This window comes from Morus notabilis, unplaced genomic scaffold, assembly GCF_000414095.1.
Source record: "Morus notabilis unplaced genomic scaffold, ASM41409v2 Scaffold314, whole genome shotgun sequence".
Lineage (NCBI taxonomy): Eukaryota > Viridiplantae > Streptophyta > Magnoliopsida > Rosales > Moraceae > Morus > Morus notabilis.
In genome coordinates this window covers 767,541-783,692 of record NW_010360279.1, presented here as the reverse complement: position 1 = coordinate 783,692, position 16,152 = coordinate 767,541, and the positions used below count along the sequence as shown (strand labels likewise).

Below are 16,152 nucleotides of genomic sequence, written 5' to 3'. Positions count from 1 at the left end.
TACATAGAAGGAGGGAAACAATAGAATCTAAATTCACGTGAAGCATATATTAGAACATTTATTTTGGGAATGTGCATAGATTTGACTTGTTCTCTTCTTCTGAATTTTTCTTCAAACGAGAACTATGGATTAAAATAACTGCATCTGGACTTCTTTCACAGATTATAAAGCTTAATTAATGTACTATCATGTCTCATAGTTGACTTATTCTTTTGTCATTTGTCAATTTAATTTTTTTTCATTGAAGGAAAACCATTGACTGAAGTACTTCGTCTCTTACCAAGTCTAATGTATATAATGTGGTTGCATATTAGCTTAGTGATAAATTTATATTCACTTTTATTGTTAAGATTTAAGAGTTTGAATCTTAAAATACTGCAGATTATATCACTTATGGAATAACTAACAAAGCTTCTGAAATGCTCACAAATGGAACTCCTTAATATTGAAATTAGTACATAATTAGTAGTTACTAGTTAGTACCTCAGATTGGTAATTAAGCGGGTTAAGTACAGATCAATACTCTTCAACCAAAACCCGATCGTTTACCATTAGACAAACATTTCAGGTTTATTTATTAAATATATATTAATTCTGGATTTTGATAAAAGTTCAGGTTTAATAAGATGAATAATATAACGTATGTGATATCTGTAATATAAGTTTGTATACGAAAACGCAACAAGGTCAAAAGTTATGTCACATGTACTTTTAAATTTTTATAAGAATATTTCTTGCTTATTTTTACAGAAATTAAAGGATATTGGGCATAACTCAACCTAATAAAACCGGCTTGTTAGGGAAGAATTGCCCTTACCTTATTAAGTGGATCATACCAATATCTCCAGTCAATGTGGGATTCTAATACGTCCCCTCACGCACAACATAGACCATGCCAAATCGCTACGAATAAGTCGATATTGGGGGACCCAACATTACAAAACTGGGCCTGCTCTGATACCATTTTATAGAAATCAAAGGATATTAGGCCTAACTCAACTTAACAAAACTGACTTATTAGAAAAAGATTACCCTCACCTTATTAAGTAGATCATACCAATATCTCCAACTAATGTGGAATTTTAATACTTATTACAATTTTATTCTCTTTTATACATTTACCTCAAAAGAATTTGTACGTCTCAAAAGCATATAGCTTTATATAATTCTTTTATACATGATTAAAAAGTAATTAATATTAAGATGCACTCTCATAGATTAATTTTAAGGCCAATAAAAATAAGCTTCGTTTTTAACTTGTTCATGCTTTCAATTGGACAAAATTTAGAAAAACTCTCGCGAAATTATATAGAATCGGATCCAATAAAATTGTCGACGAAAATTGAGCTAATAAAATCGGATATAATAAATATTTTACTATAACAAAACTTAAATTTTAAATTTAAATATAAAATGAATGGGTTTACACGTGTCCTTTCCTCTTGACTTCGATATTTGTCAAGATAAACGTTGTTCACAGAGGTGGGGCCCAATCTCTGTACAAATGTAGGCGTGGCAATTGGCAATTGTCCCAATCTCTGTACAAATTTTGGGCAAGAAATCGCATATATAAATATATATATATATAAATATATATATGGTCATAAACTGAATAGATAGAAGAAAGAGTAATTAAGATGGTCATAAACTGAATAGATAGAAGAAAGAGTGAAATTACGGGGCCATAAAAAAAGAAAAAAAAGAAATAGGATTTTAAGGGAACAAGAGGAAAAAGTCCAACCATTACCCCACCTTGTTGTGTGTTTATTTCAATCTCAGTTCCTTCTTTGTTGCTTCCTCTCCATTTTCCTAGAAAAAAAGAAACTTACAAACACTCGTGTCAAAATTGAATATATCTCTTCACTTCCTCTATATCTATTATATATACACACACATATATGTATATTTATATACTCTAAAAAGCCAGAAGAGGTTTATATACTCTAAAAAGCCAGAAGAGGAAGTGATTGATTCTGATCTTGATCTTGGTCATCCATCATAACGTCATGGGAAATTGTTTCGGAGTTCCTGTGATTAACCATAGCACTCCCGCCACCACAAAATCCTTCATCTCAAGTAATCATCTTTTTCTTACACATATACATATATATATATATATATATATATATATATACTATGTATATGTATGTATTATAATCATGTCGTTTTTTTCAGATAAATCGAAGGATTCCTTAAAAAAATATGGATTAGGAGCAACTAAAAGAAGCGAAAAACAAAATGGAGGAGGAGAAGAAGAGATTAGGGCCGTTGATCATGGGAAGGCTACGATGACTGCAGCGTCTGAAAACGACAACAATAACAGGGAAACGACAACGCGTAGCGAGGCTCTGCCGCTTCCCCCGAATTCTGGGAAGATCATAACGCCGAACTTGAAGTCGTTCACGTTGTCGGAGCTTAAGAAGGCGACGAGGGATTTTAGACCGGACACGGTGCTCGGAGAAGGCGGCTTCGGAAGGGTTTTCAAGGGTTGGATCGACGAGAAGACGTACGCGCCGTCGCGTGTCGGCGTCGGAATGGCCGTCGCCGTCAAGAAGTCCAATTCCGATAGCTCTCAAGGACTTAGCGAGTGGCAGGTAATTCTTGTTTAGTATTTTTTTAACTGTGGAAAAAAAATATTTATATTTATATTTGTTTTCCTTTTCTTTTTATTTTTAATAGAAGGAATTATATTGTTTCATTTTAGAATATGATAGTTGAAATGTGGATAGTTATTGCTATGTTGGTCGTTTAATATTGCCAGCGCCGCCGTACACTTTGAGTTTAGGGAGAGAATTAAGAGAGAGGAAATTTTGGCTTTGTTTTTTTTGAACTTTTTATAACATTTTTTTTAATGGATAAAAGGACATTCGGACCAATAATTGCAAGTACCATTATTATGACACGCTTTATCAACGCGCGTGTTTTAGCTTTCACATTGGTCTAGTGATAAAGAATGCGAATTGTGATCTAATCTCTTTCTTCTTATTCTTAAAAAAAAAAAAAGAGGGTTTTTTTTAATATATTTTATTTTAGTTTTTGCTTGGTTATAAAGGTCTCGTGCTTGACCACAGAATTAGATAGGAGTATGGGGCTAGTGCGTGCTTAGAATGTAAATAGTTATTTATTATTATTATTATTATTTTTTGGGAGAGTTCATACTAGCCATGGGTTGGAATTTTCTTGTTGTAAAGGGGTGGACCAACTATGGGAAATAAAACTAGAATTAAAAATTCCCCTCCATCATCTATATTTTGACTATCTCATAATGCATAATGGTCTAATTTTAGGGCACTTTATACTTCAATTCGATTTATTAAGGTCCGTTCATTTCACCAATTTAAATTTAAAATTCGAGTTTTGCTACAGTAAAAAGTTCTAAAAAACAGTCACATTTAATTTTTTTGCTACAATAAAAAGTTCTCACATAAAGTCATATCTCAACTCGAATTAAAAATTTGAATCGGTGAACTAAATGGGCCTAAGTTCTTTATTTATAATCTTTTTAGGGAATATATTTATGCTTATTATATATAATAAGCATGCACATATATTTTTGAGGAATCAAATTACATAAGTTGATTGTGTGTTGATTTTGAGAATGCAATATTTGAAATGCAGGCAGAGGTAAAATTCTTGGGCAAGTTTTGTCACCCCAACCTAGTTAAACTCCTTGGATATTGCTGGGAGGAAAATCAATTCCTCCTTGTCTATGAATATATGCAGAAGGGCAGCTTGGAGAACCACCTTTTTAGAAGTAAGAAGCACTTATTGACTTACCCCCAGAAAATAATTCATTATTGAGTTCTTTAATTTTTGGATTTACTTTAAAGAATAATTTGGTAGGATACCATAAACAAATTTTTTTTTTTAAAATCTACTAATAAGTTATAGTTTCAGTTAGTTATTATATTCTTTTATATAAATATATGAATCAAATTTGACAATTCCAAACTATATCCTACTAAAATAGGTTTTTTTTTCAAAAAAAAAAAAATCAGATATTGTCAAATGACCTAACATTTAGAGACATACAATAGTAATAGAGTCTCTTTGTAAATTTTTAAAATTTTTGGTATCGTTTAATGCAGAAGGTGCAGAACCACTCTCATGGAGTACGAGGCTAAAAATAGCAATAGGTGCGGCAAGAGGCTTGGCATTCTTGCACAACTCAGAGAAGTCGGTCATATATAGGGACTTCAAGACTTCCAACATTTTGCTTGACGGGAACTACAGTGCCAAGCTCTCCGATTTTGGGCTTGCCAAGCTTGGCCCCGTCAATGGGAACTCTCACGTGACAACGCGTGTCATGGGCACTTATGGTTATGCCGCTCCTGAATATGTTGCAACAGGTAATACTATCACCGCCATCTATCATCAAACCAAATTTTTTTTTCTTCTTTTCTTTTAATTTCTTTGATAGAAAACTTTCATTAGACACAACTAGGGCTGCCTTAGGTTGTGTTTGGTATGAGGGTTCAAATCATGATGGTTTTAATTTTAAAATCAGAATTATAATTCATGATTTGAACATGTGGTCCAAACCATAGTTCTGAAACCGGAATCAAAACGTTTGAACCATCCAAGACATAAGAAGGGAGTGGTTTTATTTTTGAGGTGATTTTCATTTAAAACATCACATCAAATCTAAATTTTAAATCAGAACCATCTAAACTAAACACTAATTTTCAAGAACTATTTTTTATTTTTTATAAACAAACAAAGATTAGAACTAGAATCATAAACTCCGGTTCTAAAATTCTCGTACCAAATGCAACTTTAGTCTTCTTAAGTCAAATATGGGCTAAAAAGAGTAGTTGTCTTATGGGTTAGATATTGCAAGCAAAATTCTTAACAGGGTACGTAGCATTTAAATCGTTATGCCTCTCAAGAGAAAAGCCATTCTTTTAAATTTCCCTTTTTATATTCTCTCTTGATTGTTAATTACAAGGCATAAAATCGAGATTTAAAAAAAAAAAAAAACTCATATTTAGGTTTCTGCGTGTTTTTTGTGATGTAAAAACAATGTTGACGATGAATCTTATTAAACAAAACACGTGGGCAACCTCGTGCCAATACATAAGACATAGTGGCAACGGCCCCACACTTATTAACGATAAACTAACTTGTGGAGAGTGCTTCCAAAATTCTAGTGAATCCAATAGCTAGTGTGTGTGTATATATATATATATTTTTTTTTTCTTTTTTTTTTTAATTTAGAGACCATTAATTGAAAAAGCTGTAACAAAACATTTATGTGTCAATTAACAGGTCATTTATACGTGAAAAGTGACGTGTTCGGTTTCGGCGTTGTGTTACTGGAATTATTGACGGGAATTCGGGCATTAGACACGAATCGGCCGTCAGGACAGTATGTATTGATAGATTGGGCTAGACCGTCTCTCACAGAGAAAAAGAAGCTAAAGAAGATAATGGACAAAGGACTCGGAGAAGGGTACCCAATAAAAGGTGCAATGCAAGTCGCTGCGCTTATAATCAAGTGCTTAGAATCCGAGCCTAAAAGTAGGCCATCAATGGAAGAGATCTTGGAGACTTTGGAGAAGATTAATGCCATTGAAATAAACACAATACATAACAAAACTAACGTTAAACGCCAAGAGGCCGAATCTTCTTCTTCTTATACTTCTCATCAGCAATATCACTCTCCACTCCACCAAAGGCATATCGGTGGCAATACTCATCGACACTAGTAAATAAATTACAAAGTTGTCATCTTTTGTCACAAATTTTTGTTTTTTTTTTTTTTTCATTCTTTTAAGATTTTTTTTTCTTGTAATTTATGATAGAAGTGTATCTTATACGGTTCGAATTATGTATAACATGTTTGTGGGATAATATAGGCCTACTGGCCGCTCTCGAGCCAAATTAAGAAATCAAGGGCATCGATGTATTATTTATTATTTTTGTCAATGAGAAAATATTTGACGCTCTGCAGATTTGATTAGCTAGTAATAGTAAGTTCATTAACGACAATATATGTGTGTATTTCTTCTAGAAAGGGACGAAAAATGACATTGGAAGATGACATGTTGTTACATTTAGCAGCATCATAAAAAAAAAAAAAAATTTATCGCGTCACGCGTTTAGAGTAGGCACTCATGAAATTATACAAAATAGGCCTATATTTGCATTTTTGTGAAAAATCGTGGAGTATATATCCTTGGTTCTTCCACTTTATGTCGTACGTAGAGATAACATTAGGTCAGTAATTAATTTGTTAATAATTATGTTTTTTAAAAGCACACAATTAATAGTTGTTTCTCTATATTCTTTTCATCCTCTTTTTTCTTTTTTAATTTTAGTTCTTTGATGACAGAGTTTTTCATTTGCTTTTGGCATAAACAAAGATGAAAGATAAATCACACGCTTTAACCCAAAAAAAAAACAAAAAAACAAAAAAAAAACAAAAAAATTCACCCGCAAAAGAATACTCTACCAATAAAATGGCCGGCCTAGTAATAGCTAATTAAAAATGAGGAGACTTTCGTGGTAGATTAAAAAAAAAATGAAGAAATAAAAAATTCTACCAATATTTTTATTATCAGTATTGTAATTATTATCGATATAATTATAATTATAATTATTAATGTTGCTGTTGTTGTTGTTGATGATGTTTTACTAAAACGCGTCCAACCCGTTGACTGCATAGAGTCACAAAGACACGTCTACGATTTCTCTTCTTCTTCAACCTTTGAATTTCAAGGCACATCGTAGATACTGATCTCATTAACCCAGCCCCGGGCTCAGATGATCTAAATTGTATACTCGTAAAAATCAAGAAAGAAAATTAGAGATCTTGATCATCATATTCTGATCATCATATGGGAAATTGTCTGTTCAAGGCTAGCTCTGAAGATAACCCTACTCAATCCATCCAAATTAAGCCTCCCAACAATCCGCCAGGTAATAAATTGTATAGTTGTCAGTCTTCTTTCTGCCTCTCTTTCCACCATACGTATACATATATACGTACATTCATATATATATATATATATATATTGTGTGTCTGTATATATGCTACGTACGTGAAGTAGAAGTTTTAATGATATATACATGTATTATATAATGCATATAAATGTATATATAACGCAGGATCATCATCAAAAAATGGTCATGACCAAAACGACAAGCTAAATCATGAAATATTGGTGGCAGATGATCAAAACAGCCACGCTCCTACGGCGATCGGCGGCGAAAGAAGTGGTAGAAACACTAGTCCTCCATTAATTAATGGAAGGTCGACATTATTAATGGAGCCAAGCTTAAAAGTATTCACCCTAGCGGAATTGAAGGCGGCCACAAAAGAATTTAGAAGCGACACATTCCTTGGAGAGGGAGGCTTTGGAGAGGTCTTCAAAGGCTGGATCGACGAGAAGACGTATGCGCCGTCGACGGTCGACGGCATTGGTGTGCCCGTTGCCGTCAAGAGGTCCAAGTTCCCTTATAGCTGTCAAGGCCCTAAAGAAGGGAAGGTACGTAATTTTGTTGCTTCTTGCATAATTTATTTATTGGTTTTTTTTTTTGGCCGGCCAAAAGCTTGTGACATTAATAATTAAACTTATTATAAAATAATTTGTGCATTTGTTGTTTGTTTTTGCTAATTATATGATTTCTAAGATGATAGTTCTGCAGTAAGATAAAAAAAAATCATCCTATATATTGGTGTAACAAATATTTCTAAGATGATAATTCCTGCATAAAATGATGAGCAAGCATTATATGCGATCAGTTGGTTATTTTTCATATCATATAATAAAATTCTTCCAACCGATGAAGATTAAAAAAAAATGATTAATTAATTTGGACCATCAATTACATATGATGGTGCAGGCCGAAGTGAAATTTCTAGCCAAGTTCTCTCATCCTAACCTCGTTAAGCTCCTAGGTTTCTGTTGGGAGGAGAATCAATTTCTCCTTGTCTACGAGTACATGCCCAAGGGAAGCTTGGACAAGCACCTTTTCATGAGTAAGATGAAGAACGTTTAAAAAATTACAAAAATCAGTAGAAGTACTAAACATATTTACAAGATTCAATGCAAGTTTTATCGTTTTTTTGTTGTTTATTAGGAGCAAGTGTAGAAGCACTTTCATGGGACATGAGGCTTAAAATAGCAACAGGAGCGGCTCGAGGCCTGGCTTTCCTACACAATTCAGAGTCGTCAGAGAAGTCCGTCATTTACCGTGATTTCAAGACATCAAACATTTTGTTGGACGAGGTAATAAAAAATTAATAGCAAATGAATAGTTAGATATTCATTAAGTTCTATTAAACTCGTTTATTTTTTTTGGTTTAATTATAGCATAATTATAACGTGATATTTTTCTTCATTTTACAATGTCACATTGCTTGAGTTTTCATAGTACGCTATTTTGTAGGAGTATAATGCCAAGCTCTCAGATTTTGGGCTAGCGAAGTTTGGCCCAATAGATGGAAAATCTCACGTGACGACACGTGTCATCGGCACTCATGGTTATGCAGCTCCCGAATATGTTGCAACCGGTAATTACCATTTATCAACATGAAAAAGTTTTGAATAATTAGTTTGGATGGTGCCTAACTTTTTTAGTAGGTGATAATGTGATCTTTATTCTTTTAATTTTAATAAAACAATTCTCTAACTCTCAAAATATTGACAATTAAGTCATTTCTGTCAAAATCCGTTAAGTTTTTAACAGACTCTTTCACATGAGTTGTCATGTGTTATCTTCTTTAGTGAGAAGACCAAAATACCCTCAAAAGAAAAAAAATTAAAAACAAAAAAAAATTCAGACAGAAAAAAAAACTAGAACAAAAACAAAACCAAACTCTTCCATTGTCAACATTGTCAGCAACTATTACTGTCCATCTGACACACTTTCACCACCCCTTTCCTTGCCGTCGTGAGATTCAACCTACCCTTCCCTGTTAAGTTTTTAACAGACTCTTTCACATGAGTTGTCATGTGCTCTCTTCTTTAGTGAGAAGACCAAAACACCCTCAAAAGAAAAAAAATTAAGACATAGAAAAAAAAAACTAGAACAAAAACAAAACCAAACTCTTCCATTGTCAACATTATCAGTAACTATTACTGTCCATCTGACACACTTCCACCACAAAACTAAAATCACAATAGCATAAACCAAACAAAATCATAGAACCCAAACCAAATAGTAGGAAAATTATGAAAACCCAAACAAAAGGGTCTCCCCCTGATGAGAACATCAGGGATACAAGAAATACTCACGATCTAATTCAAGTCCAAGTTGGTTTGGTGACGAGGTATCGAGCCATTACATGGCCAAATTCACATGAGATTCCAAGATACAAGTGCAAGGGCAAGACCAAGAGGATTAGGCGTGTTTTTCAGCCAGGAATCAAGTCTAGATTGCGGATCAAGACTTGATTTCATCATAATCTTATCTTTTTAGATTTAAGTTTTAGTTTTAAACATTTAAATTTCATAATAAGCGCTTAGAAGGAAGGAGTTGGATTTAAATTCGGATTCCTTCCTTAAGATAAGCTTTTAGGCATTTTTTAAGTAAGGAATTAGATTCAAATTCGGATTCCTTCCCTAGGAGTTATCTTTAGGCGTGTTTTATTTTATTTTTAGGTAATTATCTTGTTTTAGGCGCTCTACCTCATTAAGGGTAGAATAGGACTTTACAATTTTAAACTCTTCATGTTATTTTTAGCTATTTAAGGCTGAAATTCGATTAATAAAATAGTTTTGATATTTTTATTCACATTGTGAGATATTCTTCTTGAGTTCTTGAAAAAATTATTCCGAACTTATCAAGGTTTTATTATGGCATTCAACATTGACTTATCAAATGGATTTTCCATACTCGTTTGTGGCGTCTTCACCATACCAAGGTTCTTGCTTTGCTAAGCAATGGGTCGCGGTTTTCATTAATTCTTGAAGATCTTGAATTGTAATCCCATATTTAGTTACAGGTTTTGTCACATTGTTGGCGGGGTTCGTATCAGTTGGTATTAGAGCTTAGGATCGTCAGGTTTTCCTATCATTTTCTCTTTTATTGCGTTTTCCTTTTCTTAGTAAAAAATAAATCGCCCAATTAGAGTTAGGGTTTTCAATTCGGAAAAAAAAATTTGCGATTGTTAGCTAGCCATGTATTTTAAGTTTGAGTTCAACTACTATTGTTAGATTTCGACTTCCACTAGGTTTACAAAACCGATTACAAAAAAAAAAGAGAGAAATCGGAGGACTGTGACTTAGAACGGCTATAACTTTTGATCCAAGAATCGTTACGGGGCACATAATATATTCAATCGAAGCTCTTTTCAAGCTTTACAATCGCAGTAGGGCATAACCCACCAAAACCATTTTTCAGGCCAAAATTTGATCGCTTTCATTAGTTTTGGAGCCCTTAAAGTTTGAGTGTCAAAAAAAAAAGTCTGTGACAAATTTGGATTCGTTTGGTTTGAGTTTTGACTTGATTGGCTACTTGAAACTAGTATCAGAGTGGTTAGTTTTGAAAGAACTAAAAGAAGAATATGAGTGGAAAAAAAGGCACAGTGTGTGAGCATATTAAAGGGTAAAAGCCAAATTACTTTGAGTGAAACACGAGTGGTTTGAGTGACTTACTTTTCGAGAGAGACACCTATTAATCATTTCGCAGGAACACAAGATGCTTGGGCTAGTGGCACGTCGAGCCTTAAACATGCAAGCTAAAGAAGAGGAAGAGGAAGCACAGCGGGAGAACATCTTTCACACTCGTTGCCACCTAAAAGACAAGGTATGTAGTGTTATTATCGATGGCGGTAGTTGCACTAATGTTGCTAGTACTTCAATGGTTGAAAAGCTAGGGCTCACAACACTTAAGCGCCCTCATCCCTACAAGCTACAATGGTTGAATAATAACGGTGAAGTGAGGGTTACAAAACAGGTGGTAGTATCGTTCCGAATTGGTAAGTATGAGGACGAAGTATTGTGCGACGTGGTACCAATGCAAGCGGGACATCTCCTTCTCGGAAGACCATGGCAATTTGACCGGCGTGTGCAACATGACGGCTTGACCAACAAATACTCATTCAAGTACAACCAAACGGACTATCACTCTAGTTCCGTTGACACCAAAACAAGTCTATGAGGACAAGTGAGGTTGCAAAAGTTGAGTGAACAAAAGAACAAGAGCAAGCAAAATAATGAGAGTGAACAGAAGAATGAAACCATGCATAGTGAGAGTCAGGTAAAAGAGAGACCCACGGCAAAAAAAAAGAGAGTTATGTCGAACCTAGTAAGGAAGACAAGAGAGAGATGAGTTCCGCCAATGGGGTAAAAACTGAGAGAAAACAAAGAAATTCCTATGCAAAAACAAGTGAGGTTAAGCAAATATTGATTTCAAAACAGTCGATGAAGGTACTCATGCGGGATAATGGTAACAAGAAGGTGGAATTTGTGAAGCAACTCCATGAGAGGGCACAACTGGTTTTTGAGCCCAGAGATTGGATGTGGTTACACATGAGGAAAGAAATATTTTTGGCACAAACGTTCTAAGTTACTGCCCGGAGAAGATGGACCTTGTCAATTGCTAGAACGGATCAATGACAATGCCTACCGACTTGACTTACCGGGTGTTGATTTGAGGACGAATCATTCTCAAGAGGGGAGGAATGATGAGACCATCAGGGATGCAAGGAATACTCATGATCCAATTCAAGTTTCAGTTGGCCCGGTGACGAGGTATCGAGCCATTACATGGCCAAGTTCGTATGACATTCCAAGATACACGTGCAAGGGCAAGACTAAGAGGATTAGGCATGTTTTCCAGCCAGGAATCAAGTCTAGATTGCGGATCAAGACTTGATTTCATCATAATCTTATCTTTTTAGATTTAAGTTTTAGTTTTAAACAGTTAAATTCCATAATAGGTGCTTAGAAGGAAGGAGTTGGATTTAAATTCGGATTCCTTCCCTAGGTAAGCTTTTAGGCATTTTTAAGGAAGGAATTAGATTCAAATTCAGATTCCTTGCTTAGGAGTTATCTTTAGGCGTGTTTTATCTTATCTTTAGGTAATTATCTTGTTTTAGGCGCTCTACCTCATTAAGGGTAGATTATGACTTTACAATTTTAAACTCTTCATGTTATTTTCGGCTATTTAAGGCTGAAATTCAATTAATAAAATAGTTTTGATATTTTTATTCACATTGTGAGATATTCTTCTTGAGTTCTTGAGGAAACTATTCCGAACTTATCAAGGTTTCCTTATGGCATTCAACCTTGACTTATCAAATGGATTTTCCATACTCGTTTGTGGAGTCTTCACCATACCAAGGTTATTGATTTTCTAAGTAACGGGTCACGGTTTCCATCAATTCTTGAAGATATTGAATCGTAATCCCATATTTAGTTATGGGTTTCGTCACGTTGTTGGCGGGGTTCATATCACCCCCCCTGCGCACATATCAAGCCTATTTGCCCCCCTTTGTCGCAAGATTGCCACCCTTCTCTCCCCGTGACGAGATCGCATCCCCCTCCCCTCCCTTGTCGTTATTCAGATCAGAGTCCCCTTCCCTTGCCGTCGTGAGATTCAACCCACCCTTCCCTGTCAACACTAGATTGAAGCCCCCTCGTCCCCACCATCGCGAAGCAAGAGCCATCTTTCACTCGTTCAGATTGGAGTTCCCTTCCCTTGTCGTCATGAGATTGAGCCCACCATTCGCCGCCAACACTAGATTGAAGCCCCCTCGTCCCAGCTGTCGTGAAGCAAGAGCCACCTGTCACTCGTTCAAATTGGAGTTCGTTCTCCGTCTTTGTCTCCCCACGCCGGTGTTGTCGCCCATATCTCTGAAAACCCGTCGCCATTCGGATCTCTGCAAATCAGAAAGCCGCAATGTTTGCCTGGATCTCCGCATGGCATTGCTAAGACTTCATGAACCTAAGGCCGCTACCTAGAATTTGCGAACTCAGAACGCCACCACCACCGCCTAGAGTCTACAAACCCAACGCCAACGTCTCCTCTCTCTTTCGCTAGCTAATTCCAAGTTTTCTAAAGAATATTAGCCCCAAATTGAATAAACTCATGATTTTACGAAAATAACTCTTATAATCGGGTCACATGGGTTTTAATGTGGGTAATTTGGTGGATCTGGACAGAAATGACTTAATTACACCTATTTAATGATGTTGGGGATTATTTTGTTAAAATTAAAAGAATAATGACCAAACTGTCACATATTAAAGAGGTTAGGAACTATCCGTGTCAATTATCTAAAGTTTTTTTTTTGTTTTTTTGATGAGTAAGCCATTATCAACATGAAAAAGTTACACGTTTATAATCTCGTTCCTTTTACCGTGTGATACCTAATCATTTGAACATTTATTATTTATTAAAAAATATACGGTATAAACAAAATTAATTTGTTGAATAATTTTTCTTCCTATAAGAAGCTAATATTTGATGAATTCTGACAATCAAACGCATGGATATAGGGCATTTATATGTAAAGAGTGACGTGTACGGTTTCGGTGTGGTGCTGCTGGAAATGCTAACGGGCCGACACGCTATAGACGAGTTTCGGCCCGTAGAGGAGATAGAACTGGTGAAATGGGCTCGGCCTTATCTTAATGACAAAAAGAAACTGAAGAAGATAATGGACCAAAGGCTGGAGAATCTGTACCCAAGAAGGGGTGCATGGGAAGCAGCTAAGCTCGTGAGAAAATGCCTCCAATATGATCGCAACAACAGGCCATCCATGAAAGAGGTTTTGGAAACTTTAGAGAACATCAATCCCATTATACAGGGATGACCAAGTGGAACTTAAACCTTTTTTCTCTCTTGGGTGTGAAGAGAATATGGAATCTAAACGATGGTTAATATTTCTTTTGATGATTATTCGTCTATAACGCAAAGTGAGTCCAAGTCTATTCTTCCTTTTTTTTTTTTTTTTTTTTTTTTTATTGGATGTCCCTCCGCTACTTATTTATCATGTCCTTTAAATTTAACGTCGTAATCATAGGAATAGAATCGAATATTAAAAATATTAAAACTACTAAAAGAGATGAAAATTTAATTTGAGAAACAGCCGACGGTACAAGAAAACGGAATAATAGATCTTGATCCATCCGAAGTCCATTATGCATTTCTAATGAGGGGAATAAACGACGGAAAAAAAAAATAGTATAACCAATGATTAGTTGTTTCTTCCTCCAAAAAAGAAAAAGAGTGAGAGTATAGTCCAACCAAAGATTACCAAAGATCGGTAATGATTGTGTAAATTGACAACTTCCAGTGCAAACTGACAAGGACATTCTCTTTTTGGAGCCAAAACTTTGACCAAAAATCTGAGAATCATTCTCCATATCATCTAGAATCAAGCTGTATGAATGCTTATGATGGCTTTTACACTGGCGCTTTGAGGAGGATATTACTCAAAACTATGCAGTCTCTACCACCAACTTTTCCATCATTATTAGACTATATTGTATCTGTTCAAAAAGGACAAGAACATTAGAATTGCATATATATTCCCTGTTATTTCCACCCTTCATCGTTATTGCTGATGTCTTACCATATACTACATATATGCATAAGAAATATTATTACATGATAAAAAGCAAATTATAAATTGAATCTCATATTGTTATATGTGGTAATTTTACTATAACATATATAATAATTGTGTTATAAGTGATGATAACAGTACTTGTTTTCAATGATACATGATTCAAATATGAAATTCACTTACTTGACAAAAGAAAAATGTGATACTGACGTCAATTTACTAAATCACTTTAATCAGTTCACATTTTATTTTCTTTTATTTGTTCTTATGCTCCCAAAGACTACTTATCCATTTATTTGTTTGTTTGTTTTCTTTTTTTTTTTAATGCAATATCCATTTATTTGTTTCACTTTGGTTGGCGTCCCCATCTGATATTTAAAAAAAAAAAAAAAAAAAAAGTAAAAGAGCCATGTGCCATCTTCCGTTAATCATGCATGCTGGAGCCCTCAAACATGGCAATGACATTGCATGCTTCATAATGATGAAGACATATTTTGGAAGTATCCGTTACAGAGTGATGCAAGACTCATACCTAAATTAGGTTAGACACTAGACATTTAACGTGTTTTCGAATGAATATTTAACTAATATTTGATGACCACAATTATGAATGTTTTAACGTCCAAATTAATCTTATTGTAGCCCCTAATCCCTATTAGGGGCCATATACATACATACATATACATCTATATATATATATATAGGCAACGCGTATACAGTACTAGCCACTGCAGATTTTGCTTTTATTTGTAGTATTCTTGATACATATTAGAGAGATTGAAAACTTATATGTGATATCTCTATATGTCCCACTGAAAACACGAACTTAAAGTATATCCAACATGCATTTGGAAGCACATGAAATTAATGAAAATTATAATTGAATCCCCATGCATGCTCCTACATTTGGAAGCACAAAAAACGACAGCCCAATAAAGGAAATTTTACAATTCATCATCAGTAAGTGAAAAATTAATTAAAAGAGTACTACATTAAACGTAATTAATAGAAGTAATGATTTCATTTCCACATGCTTCACACTTTCTGCAGGAGAGGCCGTGCTTTTTTCTAGGGGAGTAGTGGCAGCCCTTTTGTGCGATGATTTAATTCTGGTGATTACTATATATATACCAAAGTCGGAAAAGGCTTTCTTTTCCTTCTTTTTTTTTTTTTTGATTATTAAGAAACGTTTATTTTTAATGCAAAGGTAAAGGGAGCTATGGAGTCGAAGTTGGACCACTTGGTGATGACGACACTAATCATATACATATGATGATGACTATGATGCTTTGTTGGCCTTTCACTATGTATATGATTTAGCTTCTACAAGTTTTGTTATGGAGCTTCTTTTTCAACGGGAGAGAAAAAAACTATAAAATTTTCTTAATTAGAGGCGCTTTGATTGGGTTCAAACTTCTAGGAGTTGATCTACTTCCATATTTTCACATCCTTTGCTCGCTATCCACATGAGAAAAGAAAATGATGACTGGTGGACATTATCGTTAATCATATCATATTATAACGGACATGTTTTCATTTATCAGCCAATTAGGATTTCAAGAAGATCATATGTATATATATATACATACACCCTATGTGTGTGTATATATTCACTCCTAGGTAGAGGG

General features: G+C 34.6%; 2 protein-coding genes across 6 annotated transcripts; both read left to right on the top strand.

The window, feature by feature from the left end:
• Window positions 1-1,640: 1,640 nt before the first annotated feature.
• LOC21407578 (probable serine/threonine-protein kinase PIX13) lies at window positions 1,641-5,966 on the top strand. Of its 2 annotated transcripts, none has more exons than XM_024164371.1 (5): window positions 1,641-2,076; window positions 2,212-2,594; window positions 3,619-3,754; window positions 4,089-4,349; window positions 5,269-5,966. In XM_024164371.1, the coding sequence occupies exons 1-5, from the start codon at window positions 2,007-2,009 to the stop codon at window positions 5,706-5,708; spliced, it is 1,290 nt and encodes a 429-aa protein (XP_024020139.1). In that variant the 5' UTR covers window positions 1,641-2,006; the 3' UTR covers window positions 5,709-5,966. The 2 variants fall into 2 exon arrangements, with proteins under 2 accessions (XP_024020139.1, XP_010094560.1); XM_010096258.2 differs by having other exon boundaries at window positions 1,643-2,076; window positions 2,176-2,594.
• Window positions 5,967-6,746: 780 nt separating this feature from the next.
• Window positions 6,747-15,916, top strand: LOC21407577 (probable serine/threonine-protein kinase PIX13). Of its 4 annotated transcripts, XM_024164376.1 has the most exons (7): window positions 6,747-6,921; window positions 7,111-7,490; window positions 7,849-7,984; window positions 8,086-8,234; window positions 8,395-8,518; window positions 15,575-15,636; window positions 15,732-15,844. In XM_024164376.1, the coding sequence occupies exons 1-7, from the start codon at window positions 6,840-6,842 to the stop codon at window positions 15,795-15,797; spliced, it is 999 nt and encodes a 332-aa protein (XP_024020144.1). In that variant the 5' UTR covers window positions 6,747-6,839; the 3' UTR covers window positions 15,798-15,844. The 4 variants fall into 4 exon arrangements, with proteins under 4 accessions (XP_024020144.1, XP_024020145.1, XP_024020143.1 ...); XM_024164377.1 differs by lacking the exon at window positions 15,575-15,636 and having other exon boundaries at window positions 15,732-15,916; XM_024164375.1 differs by lacking the exons at window positions 15,575-15,636; window positions 15,732-15,844 and adding an exon at window positions 13,452-13,865 and having other exon boundaries at window positions 7,174-7,490.
• The last annotated feature ends 236 nt before the right edge of the window (window positions 15,917-16,152 follow it).